Raw genomic sequence first — 12,921 nt, 5'->3', positions numbered from 1 at the left:
TAATATTGCCACAACCTTCAGGGACAGTGATGTTGCCAATTATTTCCTCATCAGACCACTCTTCAGGAACACCTCTTATGAGGCCCATTCTGGTCACATTGAAAGTAGGAATAAATGCTTTTAAGTTGTTTATCACTAAGCTGTCGTGTATGAGAAACAAGTTGGCATCCTCACTTTTCGAGAAGGCTATGGACATTTTATTTCGACCAATTTTTTTTAAACTGCCTTTAATAATGTTATGGAATGAATATCTTTGCAGGAGTTTTCCAAAAATGACAGGGTGCAGTGTGGTTCCAGAGTCTGGTGAAGTAACTATCTTTTGTACATGGACTACATAAGGTGCAGAATCAGAATTTTTGTACATTTGGCGGCCAATAGGAGTGTGAGATGAGGTCGGTACAGCAGAAGCAATCACAGGGTTTGTCACATTATCTTTAGTGGAATCACTAATTGGAGTTTGAGCGGGGGATGATACAGCCGAGGTATTCGTAAGGTCTTTTTTGGTAAAATCAACAACTGAAGTTTTAAGATGGCGGGAATGCTTTCGGCGCCTTTTTGCAGAAATTTTAGGGGAATGCTCAGAAACAGCCGCTTGTAAAGAACTAATAGAACTATCAGTGTCCATATTACCAGATTCATTCTCCTTTTCTGACAATACAGTGACAAAACTGGCTGGCGGAGGGACGAAACCCCCCGAAGGATCGGGGGGCTCGTTCATGTTGAAAGAAATATCAAAAAAACTTACCTAAATATCAGCAAACTACACAAACTATATATACACACACTAGAAATAAGTAATATTTAAATAAATAAACCCTTCTGATCACGTAATATCAGTAAATAAAAAGTTTTTAAAATTAGCAATAAAAAACGCGCCCGTCACGCTCACGTTTCCCGCGCTTTTTTCCTATTAGAACTTTTATCAAAAAAAGGAAACAGTAAACGTAAACACAAATCTACCGCGCTGTCAACTGTCAAAAGACAATCGAATTTTCGATTGAAATATTTTTTTAATTTCTATTACCACAGATTACTATCAAAATCGAACTTTTATATAGTTAGCCAATAGCCCTGTTCAACAGTCGCTATTATGTTTTATTGGACCGCAATCTTGTTTGACAGATTTATTAATCTGTGGTGTGACAGATGACAGCTGCTGTCAGGACAGATTTTTTTTTGACAGCTTGCAGCTTTGTTTTGTAAATTTTGTATTTGCAGAAAACTAGATTTTTGCCGACAAATATTTACTCAAACAAACAACATTTAAATCATAAACATGAATCACAACCAAATGAACATGCATGTGCCCATGAATCCCGTTGGAGCGGCCCCTAACGTGGGCATGCAGATGCAAGTCCCTGGCCCAATAATGCAGCAGCAATCTCCTCAACAAATGCAGCCAGCTATGCCACAGCAGCCCCAACAGGATAAGATGGATAATATTTCCAAAGTCAAGACCCTCATGGGATCTCTTAGAGAGTCCATACCAGTAAGTTTTTTGGTAGACATAACCTTGTGAAAATTGACTAAAATAGTCATTTCTTTTTCTAATTTAGATTTCCTTAAGAAGTCTAATCTTTTATTTGAAGATTCCTTCCTATTAAAGTCAGTTTAATTAAACTATTCACCTACTTTTGCTAAGTTTAGTTGCTTTTCATTTTAGATGACGCTCAAATCGGCAGCTCAAATACTGCACCAAAATCACAACACGGACTCAAGTTCACAGTAAGTGTCACTAATAATACTTCTGCTACAATCCTAAATATTTGTTAATACTAGTCAGCCTTGAAAAAAGATGAAAACTAACTTAAATAATTGAAAACTATTTGTTGCAGTACAGATAGCATCTTTAATCCTAAACTTAACAATATTATAATGTCATTAGAACACACCAATATCACGGTAATACTATCTATACAGTATTCCAACTCGGCCATATTTTTGAAATAAATGTCAACAACCGCGCGGTATGACAACATGCGATAGGGCTGCCCACTTGCAGACCCTATTTTCATTACATCTGCCTACTTAGAATTTCTATCTAGTTTTGTGGATGTATTTTGCGATTGTAATTTTTTATTTTATTTTGACAAACAAAATACTTTGTGAATGTAATAGGATAATGCATGTTGTTTTGTGATTAGTAGATTTAATTAAAAAAATATATTTGTGTTAAGATTTAGTAACAAATCTTATGAATTTGCGAACGAAAATGTATGCGCCTCGACTAAAGGCGTACAAAATGCTTGATTATTATACAGAATGTTAGGTAAATGCGTTTACAAGTGGACACTAGCCTATTTTAACATGTGCATATAAATGGTATGGTGAAAAGTCAGAAAATTGATATCATCATACACCCTGTATAAATAGGTACTTGTAAATATTTTTATAAAAAAAAACACTGTTTCAAAAACAACACATCGTCCGTTTATTGCTGTGGCACATTCGCGACACCCCCGACTTTTGCATGTCGAGCGCATACCGAGATTTGAATTTCGAAGGAAAGCTCGCGTTTCGTCCGTTTATATGAAGTTACAATACTGTATGATAATATTACCGTGCCAATATTGAACTGAGTTTATACTTAATTAAGCTTTATAATATTAGTATAGATAAGTATTCATTTCTCATTTTTCTTATTCCAGAAAAGGAATGGATAACCCAGTGCCCAGATTTGACAAGAATTTGGAAGAATTTTTCTCATTGTGTGATCAAATGGAATTACATTTGGTAAGTTAATACTTGATACTGATGTTACATCCAAGAAGTACCTTTTCATGCCTAACCTCGTAAGACCGAAGAGTAAATTTTGTCGACTTCTAAGTATCGCCGAATGTGCTTTCAGAAGAACGAATAATTTGAAGTAGTAAACGCCGAGCACTTCGAGTAAAAAAATTTCTATGTTAGAGATTTTCTTTTGCATCCATATTTTCAGGGGCCCTATATAATAGTGCATAGAGCTTATTTTAGGTGAAAAATAATAAAAAAATGTTTTCTCTTAAAAGAACATTCGGTATTACAGACTTTAAAAAGGAAAAGTAAATAAATTGTATTTTATAATTTAAAGTAAAACATAAATGTAACCTTCTTAATAAATTAATACTACATAAAGATACAATAATTATATTAATAAATGTAACGCAAAAGGAACAACGGTTTTAATTTTATTTAATGTTTCATAATTAGTACTTTTAAAAGTACTATCGGTTTTATAACATACACTAATGATAGGTTAGAATGTACAAGAAGTAAAGTGAATATTCATGTTAATTATAATATTTACTAAACTAAAAATCAGAATGTTCTCATGGTAAATTTTCCCAATCATATCATAATTTTAAAAGTCCAATACTCAATCCCATCTCAATAGAAAAAATATACAAAAATAAAACTTTCACCATCAAGACCGAATGTTCCTTGCAAAGAACTATTATTTTCAAACGAAAAAAAATATTATAAAACTACTTCAAATTGGGAAAAATAATTTTTTTGCTTGTTTAGCAGTATTTTAACTTAAATTATACTGGTCAGTTTTGCAATTAAACTACGTTTACGTGAAGAAAAAAAATTAATCGCACATCACGTCTTCTCGGATGAACCACCTTGTCAAAGAAAAATGATAATTTGACAGTGACATTTTGTTTTTTTTATATTAATAAGTTCGGATACCTAATTTTGAATACTTTGAGCCATAGACTATCACTATTTTTTTTCGATAGGCGCGAATTTTTGAACTTAAAGGAGAACGGCAAGCGTGTATGAAGGTTTAGTACACCTAAAAAAACTCGTGTTTCGCCACGAAACATTTACATTTATTAGGCAAAAATGTTACTTTATTGCGGCTATTATTCGTAGATTTTATAAAGTTGGGGTTATAAAGTTATATGCATTTTTAAGAAGTTAGGTTATGTTCAATGATATTATATAAAAACAAAAGCAGATATGTTATAAGCGCTCGCGCTGTGAATACTCAAATACGTCCCAATTGGGACGTCTTGTGTTTAGTCTTCGTGTGGCCTGCGTCGTGCGCAATCGCGTGTACCACACCGTAAGTTCCTGTGTTCTTACCAAAATAAATAAAAAATGCCATCGTGTGTGTTTCGAAAGTGTACCAATTATGACTCTAAAGTAAACAAAATACAAGGGATCTCTTACCACATGTGATTATGCAAAATTATTTAGTATTTATATTTTCAATTATTTATGCAAACAATCAAGACGCCATGCGCCATGTTCAAGTTAAGAAAGAGAAAGCGATCTTGTTTTGACGTTAGAGCGATAAGGATGCGTGCGCTGCGGACATAGATTAGTTAGTGCAGAATCGTTAAAACTATAGCTATCTCTTTCATTTGCGTGCTATTTCGTATCTTTTGTTTCACTTATCAGTTACATTTGTCAATGTGTGCAATTTGGAATAGCTCGGCACGGATTAAAATCGTAATTTCTATGAACGTAACATATCTATAGTTCTATAATATCATTGGTTATGTTTTATTTTGTCTCCCACACAACCGCCATCAGCTGGCCAGGTGTAATAATTATGATCATTAGAGTATATTTAAGCTGTTATATGGCTAACTTAAGCGGCTAGCGACTGAAATCTTCATCATATTCAAAAAGAAGTGGTTCAGTGGTAAGACAGAATTACTCTCACACTTATAATAAAATATGTAACTTGACTCAGGCCTGATTGCACTACTTACTTGAGTAGGTGATAGGTAGGATAGGTAATATACTATTGTTAATAAATTAAACAATATTTCTTTAAGATATAAATTAATTTATTTCATACAGCTTACCATACAACTAGATTCTTAAAATTACATCATCTAGGAAGGGAGCTGGTCGCATTATACCTTCATGGCGAGCATACCCTAGGTACCAGATGATGCTCATTACATGTGAGCAGCACCCTACAGTTCTAAGCCCCACAATGCAGTTGCAACAATAACTTATTATTGCTTCTCGTCCATTCATATTTCTCTCTGTCACAATAAAAACAAAATATGTCTTCCCTGATGAATGGCGAGATTTTATTTTTGCTCGAAGCAACAAAGGATTGGTTCCCTCCAATCCAGGTATATGGTCTCGACTCACTTCCAAGGTATAAATGCCATGAAACCTAAAGTGCTCACCTACGTATGACCGTGCCTGTCTGATCTGATAGGTGCCACAAGCAAAAAGAATTAGTTCGTTCATAGATAGCCTTGGGAATGCCATGGTTGTGCCATCAATAGGACTAAATATTGCACTGCGTCTATTTAAGTTAAGTTCTAAAACTAAATCCGCAATCGTGTTTTGGAGGAACATACGTTCATTTATAATATTTACAAACGCCTCAGCATTGAGAGAGTCGGTGAATTGGGTGCAAAATGTGTTTAGTAGCGCAGCAGCTATTTTAAAATTGTCCATTAGATGTGTACAGGCACGATTAAAATATTCGTGACGGAATATTTTAAAATCTCTTTTAAAACGGCCATTCACAGCTTCAACCACCCATCTGTTTATAGTCACACAGCGTGACCTGTTTGCTTCAAGGGTGGTCAACTGTGAATGACCGTCTTCTTTTGTTTCTGGCATATGGCCTATATATCCTTTATCGTGCAAAGCATCCATGCAATCCCGAAAGCCGCGATCTAGGACGAATATGTCATTTTCATCATAGAAATTATTAAATTCCGGATTATTTAACAATTCGCGCATTATTGTCGCATCATTTGTAGTGGCACTATATGGTCCGCGAACATCAATGATATACCCATTACAACAGCACAAAATAAATGGTTTGACCAAATTCCTATATTTATGGAGGGAATATGTTTCCTTTTGAAACAAATAGTTAGAACTCTTTTGAGTGTACAAATATGTTGCATCTGCAATGCTAATGGCTGGTTTTTGCTGTGGTGGGACATCAGGGTCACCCAGAATACCATCAGCAACGATAGAATTTTTAGCTGCCACTTGGTCCCTTGTCATGTGGTCAAAGCCTATATGTCGGGGTACATAGTCCCGTATTAAAATATTTCTAGCCACAGACATCAACGTTTCCAAAGTTCTTCGCGGAACTTGAAAAAGACAGGATAATCTGTCCCCAGAGTCCCCTGTTCTTAATTTGCACAGAAGTACGGTTAATGCAAAACTACCCCGATGCATATTTTTAAGATTGGGTGTTTCATCCAAAATCTGTTGGTGTTGCCTCTTTGTGAAACCTATAAAATACAGGACTTGATGATCAGGGTAGTTTTGAATATTTTCATAATTCACATTATTTAAGCCTTCCATTAATATAAATACAATTTCTTCTATGTAGTCAGCTTTAAATGTATCCAGGCTATATTCTGCTGAGTACAAACTATCATATTGTTCATTTTCTAAATGTTGTCTGCAGATACGTGCACCTCTTGGTATAAAATAATTAAAATGTAGCAATACACGGCGGCGAGTGTCTTCTGGTATAGTATGTCGCTCTAGCCCACTGCATTCTTGAAAAATGCAATGTCTTGGTGTTTCAGCTGCTCGTCGCATATTAGGCAATGAAATAAATTGAGGTTGCTGAACAACATCATTCTCATTTACATTTATTTGAGGATACTCTATTTCTTGTGCACGTCCCCAGCAGGCATGACAGAGTTCATTTGAAGGTGGCATCTGTAAAATTAAAATTAGTCTGAATTTCAACAGGTAGGCGATGTTATGACATAATTACAAGTGCATGTATTACTTGATTTTGTGACTTGTGATTAATCAGTAGGTCTTCGTCTCTTCTAATTTCTGGTAGGGCCCAAAAGATAAGGATATGTATGTAAAGTGCCCCATAAGGGCTATCTTTTTTTATTATCTTTGACATTCATAACTGTCTATCTATTTATCTACTTAATGATATTTACTTTTAAAACCACATAATGTTAACATAAAAAGATAAACACACACACACACACACACACACACACACACACACACACACACACTTTACCTGCTGGTTTTCCATCAAGTGGGAAATCATTTCCATTATCCTCTGTTCTTCTGTGGCAGATGTTTGCCTCATAGTAGAAAGCAAAGTATTTCCACATACAGAACAGGTTGCGTTTGGATCAGGTTCACTTTGCACAGTTGGATTTGTAGACTGGTTTTCTGGCTGTGGTGGCACCAGTGGTACATCCCTAGTTCTTGATGCTCGAAGCCAACATGGTACACAAGCCTCATCATTTTGGGTAAGCTAAAATCAGATGAAATCATAATAATTCCTGACAGTCTTGAGATTATTTACTAAAAATAAAAAAAACTAATGAAACTCATTTATTCTTGCAAATAAGATTTTAAAAAGCACTATTACACTTCCCAGTATTAACCCTAACACTGCTTCCTACCAATACTACTCGTAGTTGGTAGGGTGAACTTTGATAACATTAACTTCCTATCACCATACCGCAGGCCATTGAAAAAATATTTTTATAAATAGGAAAGATAAAAACTATACACTACCTGCTGTGGTTGGATCCATTGAGATAAAAACTCTTCGTCTATTAATCCTTAATATAGACCGTCCACAAACAATACAGACATTTTGATGACCAACTTGTCTTCTGGGTATATTGTCAGAGGATGTTGACCCGTGTGTTGCTAGTTGCCAGCAAGCATGGCAAATAAGGTCTGATGGTGTCAACTGGAAATAGAATATTGAAATAAGCTCAAGTTATTTATCTTATCTACAACACATTTCATGTGTAGGGAATAGGCATGTTGTTGAAATGACAGATTGACTTGTTGAGCATTATTTGATATACTTATTATGTTTTACACATTGTGGCCAATAACCAATGAGAAGAATAAGAAGTCATTAAGTCACATAATATTCACAGTCATGTTACCTCTCTAGGATATGTCCATAGCCGGATAGTGTTCACCAGAACATCACTCTCATCTGACAGAACGTGCCGCCTGATGCGACTCAAACGAACGTTACAATTAATGCATTGAACATTCGGCATTCTGGTCACAAGATGATAAAACACTTCACAAACAAACAAACAACAGACTCTGCGCCTGAGCAAAAAAAGTGTCCATAACACTAAGCGGGTCGATTTGTAAGCGTCCTTGTCGCAACAATAATAAAAGCGTCCTTTCGCGAAACAATTACTTTCGTATACGGAGGAGCAGAGGGCTCAACTCAACGTAGATAAAAGTTATGGTAGCTAATGTTTTAAAGGGCATAAAACACAGCAAAACACGACAATACAATCAACAGCACGAACGCAGTAAATTGTATTGACATTAATGTGACAATATACTGTCAACTGTCAAAGTATTTTTTTATTGTATTCTTATCGATTGATGAGAGAATCGATTACAGAGACAAAAATATGATTTTATATTATTTTACTAGAATAAGTTAATTAAGATATCTATAATCGTACAGTGTAGTGTTGATTAATAATTAATTATTTAATCTGATATAATAATACAGTAAAAAGACGTTAGTTATTCGGTTAAAATGTTATCGATTTATTAATCGATTTTATCCATTCATCAATTAAATTCCGGCTGCGTTTTGTTGTCTTTTTTTTTCGTTTTGTTTCAAGTTACATTAAATATGTTTTTTTTCACTAATCCCAACTTTTAAAAATGTATAGATTATTGGAAAATTAACAATTTTAGTTGTTTATTAAATTGTATAAATGTGAATCCAAAACAAACATTTTATGAGGTGTACGTCAGCTGCCGTTCTCCTTTATCGCTAAAGTTTTAGTTCCTCTGAAGGCACATCCGGCGATACTTCGAAATCACCTCCGAAAATGTCTCGGCGTTACTGACTACAAAGTTTCAGTTCCTTCTGAGGCACATCCGGGCTTACGAGGCTAAACTGCTGGACCATTTTGATTTATCTTTACTAGATTGCTCTTTGGAGAAAGCTGAGAGATGTACCCAAATAAAATCCTGTATGTTAGGTACTACATATTTGTAACAGGGTATTATGTCTCTGGATAGTGTATTTATTTATATTTACTTTTTAATGTGTGTAGTCCTGTTTCATACTACAAAATGTTGTGGTCTTCTGTACTCTCAGTTAGGAAATTGAATGATAATGATATTCAGATTAATTTGTTACATGATGAATCAACATGAGTGCTATGACGCACAATGTAAATTACTAATATTTACATTTCTTATTTAATTAATGTCAAATATGTTTACTCTTCTGATGTGTGTTCATCCTGAGATTATAGTTGCAACAACAATTGTGAGTAATTGGGTATTTTCTGCTTATTGCAGTAATATTTTTCCATAATTCATATCATTTGTCTACACTTTACAAATTGTTGTATGTTAGACAACTTTAAAATGGTATCAATTATAAAATGTTACAATAATTTGATCAATGATTGTTACTATATGGATGGTTTTGTGTCTGGATTTTATGCTTGTCATTTCAATTTAATTTTCGTATCTAAAAATTATTTTATCATTAATTAGTGTGTTTTTCAAATGCTCTTGGAGACTAATAGTGTTACAATGTAAGCGTATTTGTGAAGTCCTAGCGAGTAAACAGTATAAGTGCAACAATTAACTTATTGACCCGGCAACGGTCCGTATCTCAATTATTATTACTTGATATCTGATGTCTTACGTGACTAGTTATCGGCTGTCAACACTGACATTTAATATTCCACCCTCGGTCCACTCTGTGAAGAGTTGATCATGCTGTTATGTAATGTGTTAGACATAAAAAATGAGGTGATCCTACATTTTATGGCTTTAATATTAATGACGAATAAACAATATAAGTACCGTTGCGAGATAAACTTTTCTTACAACTTAAGGAAAGTTTTTTTATGACTATAAAGTATCTTTTGAGTTTAAAGTTCATGGAAAGCTATGTGCATATAATCGTAATAAACGTTATGACTGGCCAAGTGCGTTAAAACTATATTATCTACCTTTATGTTTGCTTTCAGCGTACAGCGGTGACCTGCATCCAGCAAGCGCAGTCGGCTGCCCATTACTTGCCCCTCAACGTGATGCCTTCGCGGTTAGATTTGGGACCCACAGCACAGGTAATATACTCATGAAAGATTTGGAAATAAAAGTTAATCTTCCATACAGAAATATTAATATGTGTGAGATATTAAAAGTGGGAGTCACAACCCAAGTTTGGGTGATGACTTTTTAGAAGCGCCTAAACACGTGTTTAGGCGCGGCACGGGTCCACATAGCTTATGACCGCAGTCTGTGGAGGAACACTATCTGTGGTCGCGATCCTCATCAGTGAGGGACGGAGGAAGAAGAAGAAGCACGTGTTTAGGCGCTGGGACGCTACTGGGACGCCCCAGTATCCTTTTAACCACGCTGCCACTTCGGCTAATGGGACCGCCAGTGGTTTAAGGATTTGGGGAGTGTGTAGCTTGATCAACATAAAATCAAAATAAAATCGTTAAAATAAGACCTACGTATTTACATCCGCTAAAAAGAAGGAGGCAGAATGAGTTGCTTGGCCTACATTCACTAGTACAAGCCAGTTACTTTGCATTTCGGTACACAAACACGGAGTTCATCGTCATCTTAATTGCGTTTGTAAACAAACGATTTGATAACTTCCACTTGTGTAAGTCCACGATAATGCAAATTGGACAATTGTCAATCAAAGTCATAACAATAGCTCTGAAATTGGAATGACTTTGGTTACATAATTCATTAATTAACGCTTACATAGGTACTAACAATTTGTAGTGAGTGATCAAATCATATTAAAGCAGTAAAGAGAAAAAGTTCCTTATAAATTTTCTTACAGTTTTTGCAGCAAACTTTTTATAAACCTATACTTGACCATGACAATAATGTGATCTAAATCAGCGGTTCCCGAATGGTGGTCCGCGGAACCCTGGGGTTCCGTGGAAAGGCCGCAAGGGTTCCGTAAAAAATATTATCCCACGTTTCGTGACCGACGTTGTTCGCTCGCACCGACTTGTTTACGCACAAGGGAGGGACAGGGCGTGCGGGCGGAGTGGTACGGGGGTTCCGCTAGGAAAAGTATAATCAGTTAGGGTTCCTTGGCAAAAAAAAAGGGAAATCCTCTAAATGGTCAAAAACAAGATGTCGTAGCCTCTAGGTACATCATGAAATAGGCCTCACTCAACATTTATCTATCTCGCATCCAATGTTATCAATTGAGATTGGCTGTCTCGGATCATTGATTAAGTTCATACAATGTACGGTTCAACTTAACGCACCAACGTCATCATAAACAAGAATATTAAGATGGTTGACGTAAACAAGTTGTATTATACAAACCTTGAAAAATAAAGCCACGCCCTTTACATGCTAGTAACGAATGGGCGGCTTAATGTGCGCGCGCAATGGGGACTTGTCACCGTGACAAGTATATTTTTCTCTTTTACACTTTTATAATGAGAAAAATAGAGACAATGTTGTACTTATTCTTATCTATGAAGAAAGTTTCTGTCACGGTGACAAAAGTTACCGCGCACAGCCCCCTTAGACAAAACGCACTTTTTGATCGAATCGAAAATCGAATCCGTCAAAACTCCATACAAAAAAGGGGCTTTTCGACCACTTTTCGACTGGTTTGCGATTATAATTTGCACTTTGTCTAGACCCACAGGTTACTTTTGTCACCGTGACAGTTACTCTAAAACTTTTGTATCAAGTGGGAAATGGCAAGCTTATTGAATATAGAATAAATTATAGGCCCTGAGAAAAATGATAATTGTTACTCTGGACTAAAATCTTCTAAAAGTCGTCTTACTAGTTCTACAATGTTTTTTTATATTTGTCACTACTTGAATTGCAATATGGCGCGATAAAATATTGACTCTCAAAATAATAACACCGTCGTATCGCATACTAAGTACTCGAAGTCTCTAATGATAAATGCAGTATCTTAATGGGGAAATCTAGGCAAGCCAACCATTTAAACATAGATAATGTTTTATAAAATTGAACCTTGTTTGTTTGTTGTAAAATGTCTCTGGGGTAGTGGCGTGTGAGGCGGGTCGTTACATTCCCTTTAATATGGTCGAGTGAAGCGATGGCTGGTTCACACGTCATGTCTGTGAACAGGCGCTGCCTTCGGGGACTGGTCAAGGAAAGATATACCTGACATAAAATATATATGTATCAAAACTGCCACGCGGTCTCGTGCTAGATGGCAGTCTTAAAGGCCACCTTCTATCAACGGGAGCGCGTGGTAAGTAACTTGCTTCTAAATGTATTGTAACTTCCTACTTTTTTATATTTTTAAACCAGCAGACAGTGGTGACTGAGTTTGTTGCGGCGCTTCTTCTCAGCGCTTGCCAAATGTTTGTCTCGAAGCGCTGGTAGGGCAAAAAAAGAATGAGACATGTATAGGCTCCTTAAGAGCATTTGACGATTTGCAAGTACTAATTTAATTAGTCTAAACAAATAAAGATAATTTTGATTTTAATTTGATTTTGATTTTTACCCAACAATAGTCCAGCTGTCAGCGCATATTTAATTTATGTTTTTCGATTGTCTATTGTTTCATCTTCTTTATGGCCAGTGAAGTAAATAAAGCAAACCTCTTTTCCAGGACACACCGCTAAGCTACCCTCAATACCTGAACACAGTCCGCCTGCAAATCTCGTACGCGAAAGACATCCACGACACGTTAGTTGCGGCTGCTCAGAATATATCCCCCACCGAATGATACTGGTTTGATAGCAAGTAAGGATAGTGATAATTTAATTTAATAGTACAATAAATAATGTTTTATAATTTACTTTTGGCATTTCATTGAGGTTTACGTACCTAGTTGTTGTAGTCTTATTTAATTGAGATATGAACAATATTAAGTCAGTGCTTATGTATCTTGACTTCCTGGTGATTATGATGATATCGTGACTTCCTTTCCTTCACGTAGTTTGTTATTCCTTTCAGTGAAAG

The 12,921-nt window shown here is 35.6% G+C and overlaps 1 protein-coding gene across 1 annotated transcript; it reads left to right on the top strand.

The window, feature by feature from the left end:
* The first annotated feature begins 1,162 nt into the window (after window positions 1-1,162).
* LOC135081572 (mediator of RNA polymerase II transcription subunit 29) lies at window positions 1,163-12,757 on the top strand. The gene is made up of 5 exons (XM_063976315.1): window positions 1,163-1,489; window positions 1,664-1,725; window positions 2,649-2,733; window positions 9,957-10,055; window positions 12,569-12,757. The coding sequence occupies exons 1-5, from the start codon at window positions 1,277-1,279 to the stop codon at window positions 12,683-12,685; spliced, it is 576 nt and encodes a 191-aa protein (XP_063832385.1). The 5' UTR covers window positions 1,163-1,276; the 3' UTR covers window positions 12,686-12,757.
* The last annotated feature ends 164 nt before the right edge of the window (window positions 12,758-12,921 follow it).

Source organism: Ostrinia nubilalis, chromosome 20, assembly GCF_963855985.1.
Source record: "Ostrinia nubilalis chromosome 20, ilOstNubi1.1, whole genome shotgun sequence".
NCBI classification, from domain to species: Eukaryota; Metazoa; Arthropoda; class Insecta; order Lepidoptera; family Crambidae; genus Ostrinia; species Ostrinia nubilalis.
Note: the sequence above shows the minus strand (reverse complement) of the source record. Positions and strands in the feature narration are given on the sequence as shown.

Excerpts from the sequence above, each read along its gene's own strand:
- LOC135081572 (XM_063976315.1), top strand. The coding sequence starts at position 1,277 with ATGAATCACAACCAAATGAACATGCATGTGCCCATGAATCCCGTTGGA. Across the intron at positions 2,734-9,956 it reads ATCAAATGGAATTACATTTG|CGTACAGCGGTGACCTGCAT; the intron begins GTAAGTTAATAC and ends GTTTGCTTTCAG. Across the intron at positions 10,056-12,568 it reads ATTTGGGACCCACAGCACAG|GACACACCGCTAAGCTACCC; the intron begins GTAATATACTCA and ends CCTCTTTTCCAG.